Below are 18,074 nucleotides of genomic sequence, written 5' to 3'. Positions count from 1 at the left end.
AAGTTCAGTTTTTCAGTGAAAAAGGAAATCCAAGTTTGAAATTTTACATTTGAAAAACCCTACAATGACCACCACCTTTTCCATTGTCAAAACAGCCTCGAGCAAGGACATTGATTTGGAAAAACAAATGAGTTTGCCTACACATTGCAGTCTTCTATTCAAGTGACCAACATATGCATGAAAGTATTCGTATCCGTATTATCTTGTGGTAAGCTGGACCTGGGTTGTACTGTTGGCAGGACAAGAGCTACTAATCAGGTGCATTATTTAGTTAGTTAATTAAGTGCCATTTGTCTGCCTTCTGTTAATTATGAACCTCTGACACGATACACAAACAACAAAATGCATGTGACCTAGACAGTGTAGAGCGTAACACCATAAAATGTGTTTGCTATTCAGAGCCCTTGTTGGTATTTCAAAACGATGTTCCAGAGCCAGGTTTGGCTTTGTGTATAAGGTTTTAGGCATTCGTTCCTGTGCTGCTAAGGTGTTTATCACAAAAATAACAGACATAGAATTCCCTTTTCTTTTTTAAAAAACAAAACCCACCTCTGGAATTTTAGTGGACAAGATAATAAGCCTTTTGAAATGGAGCATACAGAGTGACTTGGACTGCCATAAAAACACTGATATGTAATCCATCCTCACCTGGACCAAGGATGCTATGATGTAATGAGACATTAAATGTGAGATGAAGGATTTTGTTTTTGTGTACAGTAGCTTGGAAAAGTGCATAAAGGCAGTTTTTAGGTTCACTAGGCAAAAGTGAAAGGGTGAGGAAGGTTCTATTGGCCCAGCAAACAATTTAGACTTTACCTTGTCACAACCAACCCTGATGGGAGCTGATACCCTAAACAGTGGGTTGTCTTTTGGCAGGATTGCAGAGCTACCTGTTAAGGGTTTCCTATGTACTCAGAGAAAAGGTCCATTTTTTTGGGTCCTTTATATGCCCTAAAACTGTTCGCAACAGAACCTGTCAATCAAATCAGTTGGCAGTGAATTTGTTTGCATTATCAGAATGACTGAGAGTGGTTTTCATTTCTCAGAACACTGATTTAGTATCAGTGATAAAACTAAACAGATGCATGTAAGCATTATGTAATGAGAATATTGTTCCTGGTCACTAGCTATCATTCATTCACAGCCACATATTGAGTAAAGTCAGCCCCCCCCCCCCCCCAAAAAAAAACCACTAACAAATAAATAAAAGCCTCTCATTAGGCAGCTTGTTATAGACAGTATGACAAACTGGTTATAAAGCTTTTGTGAGAGCAGTTTTGAAGATGACCATCTGGTTCTGCTGGGTCTGCAAATAGGGCAGTGGCTAACTGGATGCTTCACCATCAAGTTTTGGTCTCTGAGCCTTTTGCACTCTTTGTCCCCATGACTTTGGTCACAAAGGGAACATGCTGACATTACGTTAGACCCTAAGTGGTAGAGGTAGCACAGGTGCAGTGTGGCGTTAGCAGCTATAGGCTAGTGTAGATGAGCAGGTAGTTCTTCACATGGATGGTCACCTGAGGAGCAATAGTGTGGGATGAGGCCAACAGAAGAGCTTAGATGTATTCACTGGAATTATACAAAAAGAAAGTGACATTAAACAAAGTTTCATAAAAAAACAAAAAAAAACAAACAAACAACAAAAACCCTTTCCCAACATGAAAACAGTACATTACCTATTCTAGATAAACATGTTGGAGAAAATACATAGCATCTGAAAGGGACTCGGTGGGTTTCCTGTAAATATAAAATGGATTTTTGTCTCATGTTCACATGTAAAGCAGCACTGGTAATGCATAAATCTACTTGTGCATTTAGCCTGCACACGATATGCACAAAAGCACTCCCAACATGGCTTCTCTGACAATATAGCTTGGGAGTTATTACTGCATTATCCATCAAGCCTTGTGCATATAGTGTGCATCTTGCATTCATGTTGGCTCAACCCATCGTGCCATGGCCAGACTGAAATATAATACAACAACAACAAAAGTCAAAACACCATTAAGCTTTTTAGCTCCATAATGTTACTGTATTCCATGTGCAGAGGTGAATATTGCTATATTTGAGCTAAAAATTTACTTAGTAAAATATAATCTAGGTCATATCTATACAAAGACCTCTTCATAACTTTCTTTAGCTTCCTAGTAAATGTAATTAAAAGAGGTCTGTTCAAATTAGGGGAAAATCCTGTCAGGCCTGTATAGTATTCTCATAAGGGAGAATGAGGTGATGCAGTAAAATGTTGTCTAGCTTTCAATTTCGATCACCTGCATAAAGAGTGAGAGATATTGCTGAACAGTTTTAACTGTCTTTTTCTTTTTGTGGCCTCTTTTTGAGTGACATTCAGAATGGGCAATGAATGGGTGATGAATGGCAAGGTATCAAGACTTCCTACTTCTTTAAACACCATTGAATTCTTTGTCTTTGTGCACATGGGTAAGGCAATGGAAAGGGATATGACTGCAAAAGGACTTTTTTTTGGTTGATATGTTGAGAATGTGGAAAAATATTCTTTAAAAAGCCTTTGGGAAAAAAAAATGCATTTCAGAACTTCCATTTTCTGTCTAGTTTTTATCAGCAAGCCATTCCCTAGAGCATCCATTAGTTGACAGCTGGATGGTTTAGAATTTTGCTCAGCTGATTGGCCCAGAGAGTTCCTTGTCTCCACTCCCTTAAAAGGCACTATTTCTTCTTTCATGAGTTTTGTTTGTTTTTAAGGTTTTGTGTTTTTGTTTGTTTGTTTTTTTTGCTTTTTTTAGCAAATGCTATAAATTTGAGATGCATATCATTTCATCTGTGAGGTCCTCTTCATATCTGCTGCTTGGCTCTGCCTCCTCATCGCTGTAGTCATGGAGATTACGGTCCACACTGCTCAGGGGAGTGTCAGTGCTGTCTGATCCTGCCCCATCGGTCAGGCTTCCATTAAGCAAGTTACTAGCAGCGCTCTCCATCTCATCGATGGTCATCTCACAGGCGTCAGCGATCTCATGTTTTGTTGCTGCCACAAACTTTGGGTCCTTTGCATATTTTCCCAGTCCCTCCGATATCAACACCTAGAGGGAGAATGACGACACTGTTGTTTTCAAGTGCAAAATACCCCATGGCTCTACAGCATGAAGTTCCCACTGCTGTCTGCTTAGCAACAAAGAATGTTACTTCTTGAAAATCCCTTGAAAGTGCCATTTCACACTAGAAAGGAAAACTGGAGGAACATAAATGACGCCCGAAAAAGGAAGGCCAATCAATGAAATTCACACAGCTGCTTGATAACTCACCGCCTCTACCAGGCTGTGGGCGCTGCCTCTATGCTGCAGGTACTGACTGTAGTAGCAGGGCGGGATCTGCAGTTGGGAAGGGGTTGGAGTGGCCGATCTGCGTGAGCACTGGCGGCCCTGGTGGGTGTACCAGGAGCTGCGGCGAGCCAATGCCGGTGTGCTGCTGGCACTGGGTGGAGCTCCGTGCCAGTCAACCTGGATCAGTGGTGTAAAGGGTGGCGGTGTGGCAGGGGGCGTAACCCACGAGTGGATGGAGCGAGAAGAAGAGAGTGGTGCTCGGCTGGAGTCTAGACCAGCTACAGCCATCACCTACGCAAAAAAATGAATTTCTTCAAAATAGGATGATTCATTCATTCATTTGATGATTCATGGTTATTCTGTGGGAAATGTGTGAAGGAGTGCTGTCTGGATATACGTTTGCGTGACTTTTAATGTGCACTGAACACCAAACTCAACCACTTATACTATTGTGTGGTAATGTGCCTATGCATTGAGTTAGCTTTAGCCTAAAGTTTAAAGAGTAGCAGTAATTGTCATTTATTGTCTAGGTTACAGAGTAGAGAGCATTAATCAACTGCTGAATATACACACTCTATATTAGGATTCTTATTCACATAGACCTCTTGGATGTACAGTACAGCAGATCCTGCCCCACATGCTGCAAACACTAAGCACAATGTGTGCTTAGATTCTCCAGCATGAATAGTGGAGTGCTGCTTGCCATAGAAAAAGTGAGTGTGTGTTTTTCTTAATGGTACCTGGTGCTGCATCAGTTGCAGAGGTAAGGCAGTATGAGGGTGAAAGCAGGCAGGGAGAGGAAGTTCGTCCTGGCTGCTTCGCCTTCGCAGACACTCGAAGTTGAAGGAGGGCCGGCGAGTAGCTGTGTGGGAGGACGAGGACACTGGTCATCAGGGGGTGACAGTGCGAGCTACACACCACACCCTGCCATAACTACTGTCTTAACTACCCTCACAGAGGCTGTAGCAGGGAAAGATCTAAGAGAACCATTAGCCTTCCAAGCATTTCTCCAAAACATCAGAAAAAATGATAATTTATTCTTTATCATGAGGAAAAAAATTGGTCGTGGATGTTAATGGGAGAGGATTTTATGTACATACATTTCTGACAATAATGTTTCTGTTGATGAATTTGTCTTAAACAACATAATACAATGATGAAACGCATATCAGTTCCAGAGGTCTTATGATGGCACTGTTATTACCAGTATTAGGCAAAAATTGTTACAGGTATAAAAATTTACATTTCCGATAAATCTCTATAGTAATGCATTTGCAAAAGGGGCATGACTCTGCAGTTTAAGTGTTCTCTAGTAGCTCGAGCACTCTACCCACCCACTGCCATAATATTTCACTGATGAAGCACCTTGCACATTCTGGGCAGGTTTAGTTAGGAAAGCCAATAAGGAAGATAAACCTATACCAATGTGAGCATTAAGAAGGTCTTTGGAGTAGACAATAGATGTAAGCTCACTTTGGGGCGTCAAAGGGAGGAGCCTCCTGTTTGGCCACGGCTTGGGTTCCTGGCAGATGGGCTGCTTGTCGTCATCGTTGTAAAAAGACTCAGATTCCTGGAATCTGTGAGGAGTGCCTGGCTCAAATTCACTCCCAGTGTCCTGATACTCCCTCTGCGGCCTCAGGAAGGCAGAAGAGGATGAAGGCTAAGTCATGTTTATTTATAGAGTGCATTTAAAGACATTTAAAGCAAGCGTCAGTCAATGTTCTACACAATAAAATCACAATTTCATATAAAAGAAGTAAAACAGATCACATACTATGAATGTAAAGAGTACAAAAGAACATAAAAAATTAAGAGCTGTTTTTTTTAAATGGCAAACTTTTTCAGAGAACAGCATTACCTGTCCCCACCAAGCATGAGGTCATCCTGAAACTCCTCCCCACTGTAGTACTCCCCTGAGGCTCTGTCATCATCACTGACATCATCACTGTGGGTGGAGTCTTCACGGCAAATGGTGGTATAACAACCAGCTGTCGTGTCTGATCTGGAAGTGATTGGAACATATTGGAAATTCTTTTAGTTACTGTAAAGAAAACAGCTAGCATCATTAGTTTTTAATTCACACAAGTTGATCATAAATGTAAAGAGTTACTGCACATTTTATAGCAAGTTCCATACATCAGAATAAAAATATTGATTATTTAGTGTCAGTCTAAAACAGCATAAAATTTTTTGCTGCAAATTGCACATTCGGGACCATTCAGGATGACTGCGCTTCATTTGCATTTTCATTTGCTGGAACAACTTTCACTTACTATTAGTCATTTTTACTGTGAAATTATATTTTATGTCACAATGGGAATGTACATAATGAATGGATGGACTTTATAGATGGGTTAGTACAAGTACCTAATGTAGGTCTCATAGTATCGTGGTCTGTCCAGTCAGATAGAGTGGTGTGAAACGGACACCCACATGAATGAACAGATGACGGACGGACGGACGGATGGATGGATCACAGGGAGATAGGAGATAAGCGATAAAATAGAAAAATAAAACAGATAAGAGATAGTTTTCTTCAGACTGAAAGAGCAGCAATGACAAATACGACTTGAGAAGATCATGTTGGCTGTGTGGGAACTCTGCAGGCTCTTCATCTCTTTAAATCAGGAACACAGTATGCCACTGTGCATTATGTAACTGAGCCTATTTAGCAAGATGACATTTTATTGTTTACTGTTTAAAATAATTTTAGCAACTCCAAGTCAAGAGCAACAAATCAGTGTCTTGGTGTGAGACTTCATCAGATCGTGATTATGAGTTACAGTATATGCTGACCGATCACTTTACTTGGAACACCTAGACTATCACCTGTAACCAGACTATAAATATATGTGCCCATCAGCAGTATGTACTTTTGTTAAGAGGAATGAAAATAAATTGTTTATTGCACAGCATCATTTCAAGTACAGACAAAGAAGGTTTCACTCACTAAAGCTTTTCCTCTCTCTGGTGTACAATTGCTTATTAAAGCCTAGCTCTTCTTTGCTGTATACTGCTTACAGTTATAATGCAAAACTGAACTCAAATAAAAATCAGATTGTTAAACAATTTGTTACACTACGTAATCCTGAAGGGAGTTCCTTTCTTTCTGCAGAGCTACAGCGTGGTCTGAGTGTTTGAGTTGTAGAAACAGCCTCCACTCTCACCTTTTAAAATGAGACCTTTGGTGCGATTCTCTGTCACCCTTGCGGTTGAGGTAGGGACTCAAGGAAGACACGCCGCGCCTGGAGGGCCAACCATCGCGGAGGGAGCAGTTGGCATGCTGCCCCCCGTTGGCCAGGGCATTCCCGCATGGCGTGTTGGCATTGTTGAGGTTGGAGTTGGAGGGCTCGGGAGGCTTAAGGTACGAAAGGCTAGGGTTGGATTGGGAGCACGGGTGAGGTCGCCGGTTGGGGGCACACAGCAGATGCGGTAGCGGCTCCACCTGGACATAGAAGGGGAGGGGCGGGACCTGCAGCGGGCGCTGGGTGACATTAGTGGAGTGGGGGGGACCTCGGTGGTCTCCGTTTATATGATTGAGGTGGTTTCCAAAAAGGCCACCATTTCTCTGGAAGGACAGAGAGAAGAGGATACGGTATTTCAGACTTGACTTAATCCATAGCTGGGGGCAGCGGAAGCTCAGAAGTTAAGGTACTTGACTTGTAATTGGAAGGTTGCTGGTTCAAGCCCCACCACTGCCAAGTTTCCCCTGTTGGGCCCCTGAGCAAGGCCCTTAACCCTCAATTGCTCATGTGGTACTCACTCATAATTGTAAGTCACTTTGGATAAAAGCGTCAGCTAAATGCCATAAATGTAAATGTAAATATCTGATATTCACTTACATCAGTAAATTGCATAAAAAGTTAAAGGCCTTCATGTGGACATGTGAATTCAAGTTTGCAATAAAAAACCTGTTTGGGGGGGGGGGGCGAAGACAAGGACTGGATTCAACATGAATTTCTGCAACTAACCAGAATATTACACATTTCTCAGAATGTATTATACTGTTTCAGAATTCATTGTATTAATATGGAAGAAATACTTAATCTGAAGAAGTTAAAAAACAATGGCACAACAATCCACAACACATTTGCAGGTACAGATGCTATCAAATGTGTGATCTTTTATTGGAATCCTCTTAATGTCCATCTCAAAAATGTAACGCCGTTGTCTACATTGTTACACAATTTGATCCTGAAGCCATTCTCTTTCTTACTGCACAGCTACTGTGACTTTTGAATGTTTGACATGTAGAAACAGTTTACACCGATTCTATTTGTCGTATAAACAAGGCAATACTACCTTAAAAACAGTGGCTTAAACTGTAGAAGTACACTCAAGCAGCTTTTAGTACTGTATTAGGTAAAAGAATATGTTAACCTCATACAAATGCATGTCCAAGCACATACACATTCAGATGTACCATCTCTTAGCCAACCCTAGAGCACCTTGATTGACTCCTAAGCTTTACATTAGCATTCTTTTTCAACTCTCATTCACAGTTCACAGAATGAGTGCATTGGTTTACACTTCAGTTAAATTCACACTATCAGAACTGGAGCTCAGTCAGAGGCATGTACTAATAGAACCATTGTTCTAGAAAAAAAATGCACATTTATATACTGTATCGAAGTGACAGAAATATTCCATTTTTTACCCTGTAAATATCTTCCTCCTCATCAGGATTAAATTCGACCAGGCCTTCATCTTGCAGGTCACATGATATGGCTCGGCGAATCTCAGGGCCAATGTCATGTAGTGTGCGGAGACCAGCCTACAGTGAAAGCAGGATAGGAATCACACACAAACACGAATTACTGTGTTGATTTAGTGCATTTAATTTCAATTTGAATTTCTAAGCTTTTTATTCTCATACTTTTTTATTCTCTAAATCTTACAGAGTGTTTTCACTATAAATACCATAGCACGCAAATGTATGCACCAAGGCAATACATTTCAAAATGCTATAGGCCATAACTGCTGCTAGCAAGTAGGCAGAGACAATGACAAGCATACGGAAAGAACTAAAATGTCTGAGCAGGCTTATAGTGTTTTATCCCACAGACCTGGGAGTCCACGCAAATAACACAGCTATGTGGCACCCTACCTGAAGTGCGACTGTGGTGTTGAGGCTGGATGTGTGCCGTCCCACAAGGCCGAGCTCTTTGCGCTTCTTGAATTTCCTAAAGTAGTCCTGTATCAGGAATGTGGCATAGAACTTCCCCACGGTTATTTCGTCATCTGAGTGAACAGACCACAGAAGGTCACCACCACAGCAAGGGACTAAACAGTAAGTCCTGAAGAACTCATTCAACAATCTAGAGACTTACTATGCAAAGCCCAAGTTCCAAAGTTCGACCATTTTACAGAGAAGATAGAAAAGACAAATGAAATATTGTGTGTTCCAGAAAAGCTGTGAAAGTTATGTTCCAGTAGGTTAAGTGTAGATACCATTGCTGTCGATATACTCCTTGAAGTATAATTACTTTACTGCAGTAAAGGAGAGTTTAAATGTAAACTTCAAAAAGGCCACTAAAGCCTCAGCTTTGTAAAGGCCTTATTCCTCCTCAGCTGTTATCTGTATTTCTATTTATTGAATTCACTCTTTCAGTTTTTCTTAAGCATTTACAACATCTGTGTCATGACTACAATGGCACCATTGCTACCTGTTCTCTTATAATGTCTCCTCAAATAACCATTGCATTTTATAAGTTGGTTTAAAGGTACATCGTGGGCAAAAATGAAATATTCAGTTCATAAGCAGGCTGATCTTAGCCAGTTCCCAGGAAGCCTGGTGGAATGAGCTGATTCGGGTCAGTTCCCGGGAAGCATGCTGTAATGAGCTGATCCGGGCCAGTTCCCAGGAAGCCTGCTGTAATGAGCTGTGCAGTTCTGGCTAAAGAGGTTGCCTAAGGCTGGATTATAATACATGCCTGCTAGCAGAAAATATTATGATTAGAAGAGTTAGTTAGAAACATTCTAGTTTCCATACAAGTAAAATGCTCCTACAGCACACCCAATTACCAAAATTACCAACAACAATGTCAGATGTTCATAAGCAGTCTGTGTACCGTTCATTAACTGGTTTCTGTTTATATTAAAATTGAAAAACAAAAAGCAACTCCTTATCTTTGATTCATGCACTGATGCAGAATTGAAAGAAACGAGAAATGGCTCATTTTTTCTTTTATGATAAGCAGAAACAATAATTTGCCCAAATTTTCATTATGTCTACAAAACAAAGTCCTTCAATTTATGCTGTGTGAAGACATAAGATAGCATTTTGTAGCAGGAAGAAATCATGTACAAGCTGCAATACATTTACATCATTATATGTGAAATCCCAGTGTGTTTATAATTAATTAGCAATATGCCATTTTCTGCTAATAAAAAAATTAACTGTAATAAACAAGAAGCACAAACTATCTCTGCTGCATTTGACCGATCCCAGTCATAAAATTATAAATGTCTGTCTTCATTCATTTGCACAGGCACACCTGAGGTCAAAGGACAAATATAAACTACCAGTGGTAAACTCGGTCAAGTTCAGGATCCCCAAGTTTAGGGGACATCAAGCCTGTTAATGAGGAACACCCATCGTTTCTTGAAATATGTGCTGCACAAGTGCCAAGTAGCGTAAAGTCACCTTCAGGATAGATGGGGCATTTGTTGATTTTGAATAGTTTTAACATTAATCAAACAGTAGCATCAGAGAGGGGCAAGCATACCGAGCTATTGCTAATCGTGACACAATTGTTCAGATATTTAGATATTGACAGGAATGTAAAATGAAATGATTTGAGTGAAAGTATGGGTAAAAGGCAGTTATTTTATTAAATTCAAAGTTTACTTTTTGGGGTAATTTAGTGACATTCGTCTTGCTGCTCTGCACAAGATAATAAAACTGCATAACTAGGCAGTTTAATTTTTCATTGATATGAATTTGGATGGGTGTTTTAATAAATTACAAATTACAATGGCTGGGAAGTCGACTGACTGGCAAGAGAGAGAGAAAAATGTCACAGCCTTTCAAATTTCAACTAGTATGTACTAAAATTGTGTTAACAATTAAAAGTATAAACTAATGATAATCTGTGTTTCAACTGCCAAAACATGCTGTTAAAACATGGTTTGGGGTCATTTTTGACAAAAAAGTCAAGGAAAGTCATGAAGGTCAAAGAATGGATCGTTTTTCTAATTTAGGAATAGAAACGGAAAACCAATTAACGAAAAGTAAACGAACCGTACATGGACCATTTTGGTTTGTTGGTTATTTGATTTTACGATTAGTTGGTGACACTGTCAAACCAAGCTTTTTCTTGTTTTTCATTTTTTAGACGGACATTAAAAGAAACAAAAATGAGAATTGACCCATTTTCCCGTTTTTCACTTTGGGTTCTGAAAATGAAAATCGAGTGACCAAAGGTACACAGATCCAACTAGAAAGCAGGATCCTACTTTTTGTTTTCTAAGAACAAGCACTACAGAGAAGTGTCTGAATCACAGTGAAGATGCAAGATGGGGGGAGAATTAAGTGATAGCTAGCTAGTTCCAAGCCACTGGCTGAAAGAGTGACACGCTCTTGGATGGTGTGAGAGGGACACACTTTAGGATGGCCATGACTTGCTCTAAGAAGCATCAGATTTTCTTTAAACTGCTTTCAAAACCCGTTTATTATATATTTTGGTAATGAAAGAAGTTTTTGTGCAATTTTATCCTTTTTCCGTAGTCAGGTCCAATACTGAAGTAATCAGATCTGAGTACAGAAAAGGGGTAAAATTGTATAAAATGTGATGTGAATTCATTTGAGTTGCAATTAATAACATACTTCCATTTGACTATCTTGTAGAAATTCACCTAATAAATTCATCTGATTTTGCCAAAATGTCAAGTATCTACTATAAAAGCATCTGAACCCTAGCTAAAAATGAGATTGCATGCTTTATTAAATTACTTATTCAACTTTTCACTGATTCCTAAAGTTGGTAAAATACTCTTCTGCTGCTCTGTTTTCAGTGAATTAGGCTATTTAGTGATCAGCACTGCGCCATGTCCCAGTGCGCCAGGCACCCAGCCAGAGGGACACACCCACTGACCAACACACATGCGCACCACGACTACATCGTTCACAATCCCGTTTTCTAATCTCATACACCTTGCTTACATTTGCCTATTTAAACCCACAGGTACCCGACTCCAGTGCTGTGCATTGAGTCGGTCTAGGGTTTTTTGCCTCATTCAAGCCTTTGGCTGCCGAGTCAAAGCCAGAGAGTTATTGACTACTGCTATTTGCTTCTAATTATTTCCTTCATACTTTGCCACTGAGCACCTTTGTTTTGACTATCTTAACTAATAAAGACATGCCTTTTTATCACTCGCGTCTCGCTCCCTCCTGCCATCACACTTCAGAAACTATCAATTCAAATGTGGTTTAGTTGTGCTGTAGGTATGGATATTGCTTAATTTCATCAGTTGCAATTGCTCAAAATATATCCATTCATCTTTGAAATAAATTACAGTCAGGACCAGAGTTTGCCTGTCCTGGCTCCCAGATGGTGGAATGAACTTCCACTGGCTGTCAGGACAGCAGAGACCCTTGCGATCTTCAAACACAAACCTAAGACATTTACATTTACAGCATTTACTTCATGCTTTTATCCAAAGCGACTTCCAATTATGTCTGAGTACAACTTGAGGGTTAAGGGCCTTGCTCAGCTCCAGTACTTATTGTAGGGTATTGTTTATTGCACCTATTGTCTGTTAGAGAGCATAGGTGTTTTGCACTTCTTGGCATCAGAATTGATCCATGTATTTCAACAGCATTCCAGTTCAATGGTATCATGAACTCTAGCCTACTGTACTGCCTAAGATACATTCTGTGAGTAAACAACAAAACACTTTTGTAAGTTGCTGTGGACAAGAGCGTCTGCCAAATGCAGTAAATGTAAATGTTGATAACAGAAGACTCGCTGCCTTTCTGTGACAATGCACAAGACCCTATTACAGCATTAATGCTACACATTGCAGAACTTTTGTTTGGTAAATCTAATCCACTCATACTTGCTTAACTCCACCCCCACCCTGAAAAAAGGGGAAAAAATCTATTTCAACACAGATTGTGTCTGTGTGTGTTTGTGTACACGTTTGCATAAACGTTAGTGACCTTATGTACTCTTGAAATAGCTAGTCTCTCACATTTGTAACCTCATTCTCATGAAAGAAGACTTTCCTTTGCTTGCTCTGCAAATTTCTGAATAACTTATATGGAGAAATGTGCCCCTAATGTAAGCAGAACTTAACAATTGTTGGGTTAAAACAATTTAAGGGAAGACAGCAACATTAAAATAAGGTGTAAACAGGGTGTGTGTGTGTGTGTGTTTCTAACCTCCTGCAGGTGGTACCACTTGATCCAGAAGTTTTGTACTAGTTCTCTTCCAAATCCTTTTAATCACAGCCCTCAGTTCCTCGTTGGCCTGTTCCAAATTTCCTGATACACACATATTTTACACACACACAATCACACAAATAAATCCATGAATGTTTGATACTACATTAATAATTCAATGACTAGAAGTAAAGGACTTGGAAAAACCAAATAGAGAGAGTCCAGAAAAGAGAGAGAGATTCCCTTAGCTGAAAAACCTTTAATAATGAGATTGTAATAAATGAAGATTGATGTACTCACCTTCGGTCTTGATCTTCAAAGCGGTCCTGACCAAAGCAAAGAGGGTGGCATTGAACATGACTGTACCATCACTGTTCAGAGGCATGTTCATGGCAACCAGACGCTAAAAAACACAATGCACTTATGTCAGTGATACACAAACACGCACAGATACAGGACAAATTATGACATGATCATTCATTTGCCTCATTGTGTGTGTTTGGGTGTTCTTGTGTGTAGTGGTGAAAAATGAGGGAGACAGAGTGACAGTGCGCGTCCGTGCCAGTGTGAGATAGTGTAGCAAAAGTGTGCTTTGTAGAAAAAGTGTACCTTTGTTTTTGTAACTCTACGTGTGGTTTTATATGTTATTTGTGCAAATTTGTGTCTCTGTGTTTAAAGTGGCTGTGTCCTAATAGGTCCTCTGCTTTACAATAAATATAGTTTGTCCATTTATTTTTCTGCAGCTCATTAGTGTGTCTTCAGATTTCACTTTTGAGAGTATTCATATCCTCAGTGTTACGGGTGTTGTGGGTGTGTGAGCATTGTGGGGCTGTGGGTGTGTCCGCACCTTACAAGCCACTCTGTGGGGACACAGTTTGCCAAAGCCCAGTGGCGGTTGAATCCTACGCAGCAATGTTACCACATCCAAATGCTTAATCCTACCTCTGAGACAAAGGTGCATGTTCAGTAGTGCCACACAGACACACACAGACACAGACTTATCTACATAAACACAGAAGGCCAATAAACTCACTTTGCCTCCGGATCATATTCAGACCAAATCCTCTTAAATTCATCCAAATGATGGGGTCCTAGGATCGACCAATCACGTGTCAGATAGTCAAAATTGTCCATAATGACAGCCACAAACAAATTGATGATCTGGAAGAAAGCCCCCCGCACAAAAAACAAACAAACAAAAAATAGGCACAGTGAGGGCCATTGCATGTGCATGGCTGGGTATGTCTGTGAATTTTGAAGGAATGAAGAGTGTATGGTCCACATAATTATCAAGTACCAGGAAAGCACACAGCATGTAGAAGCTGATGAAGTAGATGATGGCAAAGCCATTCCCACAGGTCTTCTCCTCGCCAGGGTTGTAGTCTGACTCAGAGTCACACAGCTTACCGGGCAAGCATGCCAGCATGATCTCCTGCCAGGCCTCACCTGTAGCACACCTGGGGGGGGGGGGGGGGGAGCACAGAGTTAGAGACAATATTTTCATATTGTACTTTCTATTTTTGCAACAAATTTATATTCTGCACATACCTAAACAGGAGGAGTACAGCTTGCGGAAAAGTCTGGAAGTTGTTGTTGCGGTTAATGTGAGTGCCGTCCACCATTGCTATCTTTCCGAATACCTAAACCATGAGCGAGTATGAACACAAAATCAACACTTAGCACAAAACTGACACCTCAGATCTGAAGCCCTGACCCAGTGGCTATTCTTGCCAACCTCGGGTTTAAGGCACCAGTAACTAATTTTCTAGCCCCAGATGTGGCTCTGGTGGTCCTCTCCAATAAACAAATTCAAATTGAATCAGTGACTTTAATCAGCAAATATATTAATGCACTGTGGTGACATTTTACGCATAGCAATCTGTTATGTTATGCACTTAAATGGCAGAATGTTGATCCTGGATGATTTCTAGGTGAGTGCAGGAAAAATCCCGAAACTAGCAGGACGCCTGCCACAGGTATTAGTCACCCTGTTCACCCTGTTCACCCTGTTCGGTATACTTTGGTTAAACTGTGATTATCTCCACCTGCAATAATGGGTGAAAAGACATCCATATATCTTGAATTTTTACCTGCATCCCAATGACAGCATAAATGAAGAAGAGCATGGCTATCAGTAAAGCAACATAGGGCAGAGCCTGGGGGAGAGGGAGGGAGAGAGAGAGAGAGAGAGAGCAAGTAAAAAATAATCAGCATCCTATGCCTCTTCGGTATCCTGTTGTTTGATGAGTAAAACTGGTGAAGGCCACAGAGCACACCTGAAATGACTTGATGAAGGTCCAGAGAAGGGTCCGAATGCCCTCCCCTCTGCTCAGCAGTTTGACCAATCGCATGACTCGAAACAGACGAAAGAACGTGATGGATATCCGAGCACTGTCCTCTGTGTTCTGAAGCCAAAGGAAAAGCAGGTGAGTGAACATCTACACAAAAAACCCAACAACAACAACCTAAAAACAAAAACAAAATATAAAAAAGGCACAAAAGGGGTAAAGGTCATAACATGTGACAAAAAAAATATAAGATGGAAATGGTAATGGGAAATGTATGCTTTTAATGCATTTCTAAGCCCTTGATATGCCTACAAGTCCCATCAGAAATCTAGGTGAAGAAGAGTCACAAGAAATCACACATAGCATTTTGTCATTTCATTTTGCTTGTGTGTCTGTTAGTAGGTTGTGTGTAATTCTATGCATGCTTGAAATATTACAAGGAGGAGTGGAGAATATCATCTATGTTGACATAAATGTTCATTCCACAATCAAATATTGTGAACAAGGACTCCTTTCCCATCTGTTGGCTGTCACTGTCCATGCCTTTGGCTCACTCTACTGAGACACATGTATTAAGTAGTTTTGGCCAATGAACATTCAATGAAAAAATGTCTTTCTTCAAAAAACTACAGTACAAAAACACAACAAAACCAGCTTTGTTGCGAAAACAGTCAAGGCACACACACAGAAAAAAAATATGAAAACATCTAACAAGAGACCTTCACCCAAAATGCTAACATTACAAAAAATGAATGATATCTAGCAGAGGCTAATTAGCACACATGCTAAATAACCACCACTACTTCTCATCGTTTACTATGTTAGCTTAACTGGGTGAAGTATTCCTTTAACACAACATCAATCATTAGTGGAGGTATGGGGCTTCTTACCCCCGGCTTCAGAGCCACAATTACAGGAACTTCTGTCTGCTTAAAGATGAAAGGGCTGATGTTACAAACTCCCTACATGACACTCTTAATATAATGTCATTAATGTCAATGAAGGCTAGTAAAGATTAGGGTTGTAAAGAACTAGTTGCTTTTCAAATCAGGTTACTGGGCATATCGCTAAATTTAACATGCAGGTTAACTAGTGATGTACGGTTAAAAAGATGCGTAAACCCTAAACTTCAGGGTGTGCCTAGATATTTAACTGAAAAAATAGCAAATCAAATACATAAAACAAACGTATTTATATCGTTACTAGTTTACTGTGAGCAGCAATTCTTCTTGTTTATCATATCTTTAAATTTCTAATATAAACTTTAATGAATTCATATGGCAGTAAAATTAATAAAACCTTTTACATGTTTTTCCAGCTATGTATATCTAATGATATATGTTTGTTTTTACCCCCTGGTGTAACACGTAGTATGTTGGTTTGGTTTTTGTAGTCATAGAATTGTGTAAGATGTTATATAATTTCTGTTGATTCTAAACAAATCTTTCACATGAACTGTTTACTACTGTAAAATGTTAACTTACTGCCTTTCTGAGTCAGTTCTGCCAATGTAGTAACACTAAGTTTGTGGCACTATCTCTCTGTCTGTCTGATCCTCATCTTGTCTGATCTTGCTGGGTCTCATTATTCTATATAATGCAAAGTTATTTTATTTACGTCATCTTAAAATGTATAATTGCTCGTATTCTTTGAACTGTTCTTGTTCAGCTTAGGCTACAAAAATGTGAGTAAATACTAATTCATATTTAAAAAAGTATGTAAACAGCATTTTCAGGCATTTACCGTCCATTACATCCCTGTTGTTAACTTAATTAACCTAATTGAGGATTATTAAGGATAACTAAATAAAGTAACTGGAAAAAATGGCTTGTACGAAGAATGTTTACACACAGTAGGTTTGGGAAACTATTATATTGCTAGCCTGCTTTTATTTACCCACACTCTGCCCTTAGCTTTTCAAAGCCAGCATTTACATTTCAACCAACTGTAAACAACAATCATAAAAAGACCTGTCATCACATATCTAAAGAAATTTATACTCAGGCTAAGCTACAACTATCTCAAGAATTTATCACTAATTCTTATACAAGTTTTAAAGCATGTGTGTGTGTCCTGTGTCTGAGAGTGAATGTGTACACTTATGAACAAACAGTAGGCAGTAGCAAATATTCACAACACATAAATTCATTTGTAATACAAAGCATGAAACTCGGTTCTGTGGGGGTGTAGGGTCCTTGCAAATACCTTAGAGGGCTGCTTTTACACCCAATGGGGACATTTATCCAACCTACCTACTAATTCATTGACTACACCAGCAAGCTGGATCACGCGCGAATGTTCTTGCAGGTCTAAGACTTGACTAAGGAGAGGCTAGCGCCTCCTGAAGACTACAAGACCCTTCACTTGAGAGGGAGAAACAGTCATGCAGACATGCCATTACTTACATTGATCTCTGTGATCGCAATGTCAACGATGCTACCAACAACAATTAAGGCATCGAACGTGTTGTCCATGCATCGGCAAAATAGTGCTGCTTCACAGCCACCAAGCAAAAGATTGGCAAGGAGAGAAGAATGAGAGTGAAGGAAAGGTGGAAAGGAAAGGAAGCAAAGACAGAAGAAAGCCAAAGTTATGATGATGCAGCCAGAGAAACAGTTGAAGAGGGGGCACTGAGACTCAGACTGCTCTTTTATGTTGATGAAAAGTACTGGCATTTCGTTGAAGACTATCAGAAAAAGCAAATTCCTTGTGGAGCCCTGCTCCTCTTATCTAGCATAGTTTTTACAGAACCCTGTTATAACCTACTCACTTAAATTAAGACTCTCACAAGCACGGTGCCTCCCCATCAGAGTGTAACTACCATAGATACAGACTTAAAAGTACAGGCTCTAGAATTGTTGATGAGCATCAAGTTCATTTGTTTTCTATACTTTTAATCAAATTAAACTACATTAAACCACTACATGTCTATTATCCAATGTTTGTTTCTATATGTGTTTTCTAATTTCTACTTGCTAGTGTTGCTAACAACTAATGGAATTGCATTGAAACAAAAAGCCTTAACCTAAATACATGCCTAATCCCTTCAATTAAACTGCTGGACTGTATCCAGCAATCTACATGTAGACCGTAGGGGCCTGTATC

General features: G+C 39.8%; 1 protein-coding gene across 2 annotated transcripts in view; it reads right to left on the bottom strand.

Annotated features, from left to right (window-relative positions):
• Nucleotides 1–75: 75 nt before the first annotated feature.
• The window catches only part of cacna1db (calcium channel, voltage-dependent, L type, alpha 1D subunit, b), a 69,502-nt gene continuing 51,503 nt past the window's right edge, over nucleotides 76–18,074 (bottom strand). For both annotated transcript variants that reach the window (XM_035536033.1, XM_035536034.1), the window contains exons 32-49: nucleotides 15,860–15,898; nucleotides 14,958–15,086; nucleotides 14,772–14,837; nucleotides 14,230–14,321; nucleotides 13,979–14,138; nucleotides 13,715–13,842; nucleotides 13,529–13,625; nucleotides 12,982–13,084; nucleotides 12,682–12,783; nucleotides 8,404–8,537; nucleotides 7,954–8,070; nucleotides 6,464–6,864; nucleotides 5,664–5,690; nucleotides 5,155–5,298; nucleotides 4,770–4,930; nucleotides 4,037–4,158; nucleotides 3,279–3,587; nucleotides 76–3,056 (exon numbers count right to left, since the gene is read on the bottom strand). In XM_035536033.1, coding sequence (XP_035391926.1) covers nucleotides 2,769–3,056; nucleotides 3,279–3,587; nucleotides 4,037–4,158; nucleotides 4,770–4,930; nucleotides 5,155–5,298; nucleotides 5,664–5,690; nucleotides 6,464–6,864; nucleotides 7,954–8,070; nucleotides 8,404–8,537; nucleotides 12,682–12,783; nucleotides 12,982–13,084; nucleotides 13,529–13,625; nucleotides 13,715–13,842; nucleotides 13,979–14,138; nucleotides 14,230–14,321; nucleotides 14,772–14,837; nucleotides 14,958–15,086; nucleotides 15,860–15,898 — 2,619 coding nt within the window. In that variant the 3' untranslated portion in view covers nucleotides 76–2,768. The remainder of the gene's footprint in view (nucleotides 3,057–3,278; nucleotides 3,588–4,036; nucleotides 4,159–4,769; nucleotides 4,931–5,154; nucleotides 5,299–5,663; nucleotides 5,691–6,463; nucleotides 6,865–7,953; nucleotides 8,071–8,403; nucleotides 8,538–12,681; nucleotides 12,784–12,981; nucleotides 13,085–13,528; nucleotides 13,626–13,714; nucleotides 13,843–13,978; nucleotides 14,139–14,229; nucleotides 14,322–14,771; nucleotides 14,838–14,957; nucleotides 15,087–15,859; nucleotides 15,899–18,074) is intronic.

This window comes from Electrophorus electricus, chromosome 18 (assembly GCF_013358815.1).
Source record: "Electrophorus electricus isolate fEleEle1 chromosome 18, fEleEle1.pri, whole genome shotgun sequence".
NCBI lineage: Eukaryota > Metazoa > Chordata > Actinopteri > Gymnotiformes > Gymnotidae > Electrophorus > Electrophorus electricus.
This window is presented reverse-complemented; position numbering and strand designations above follow the sequence as displayed.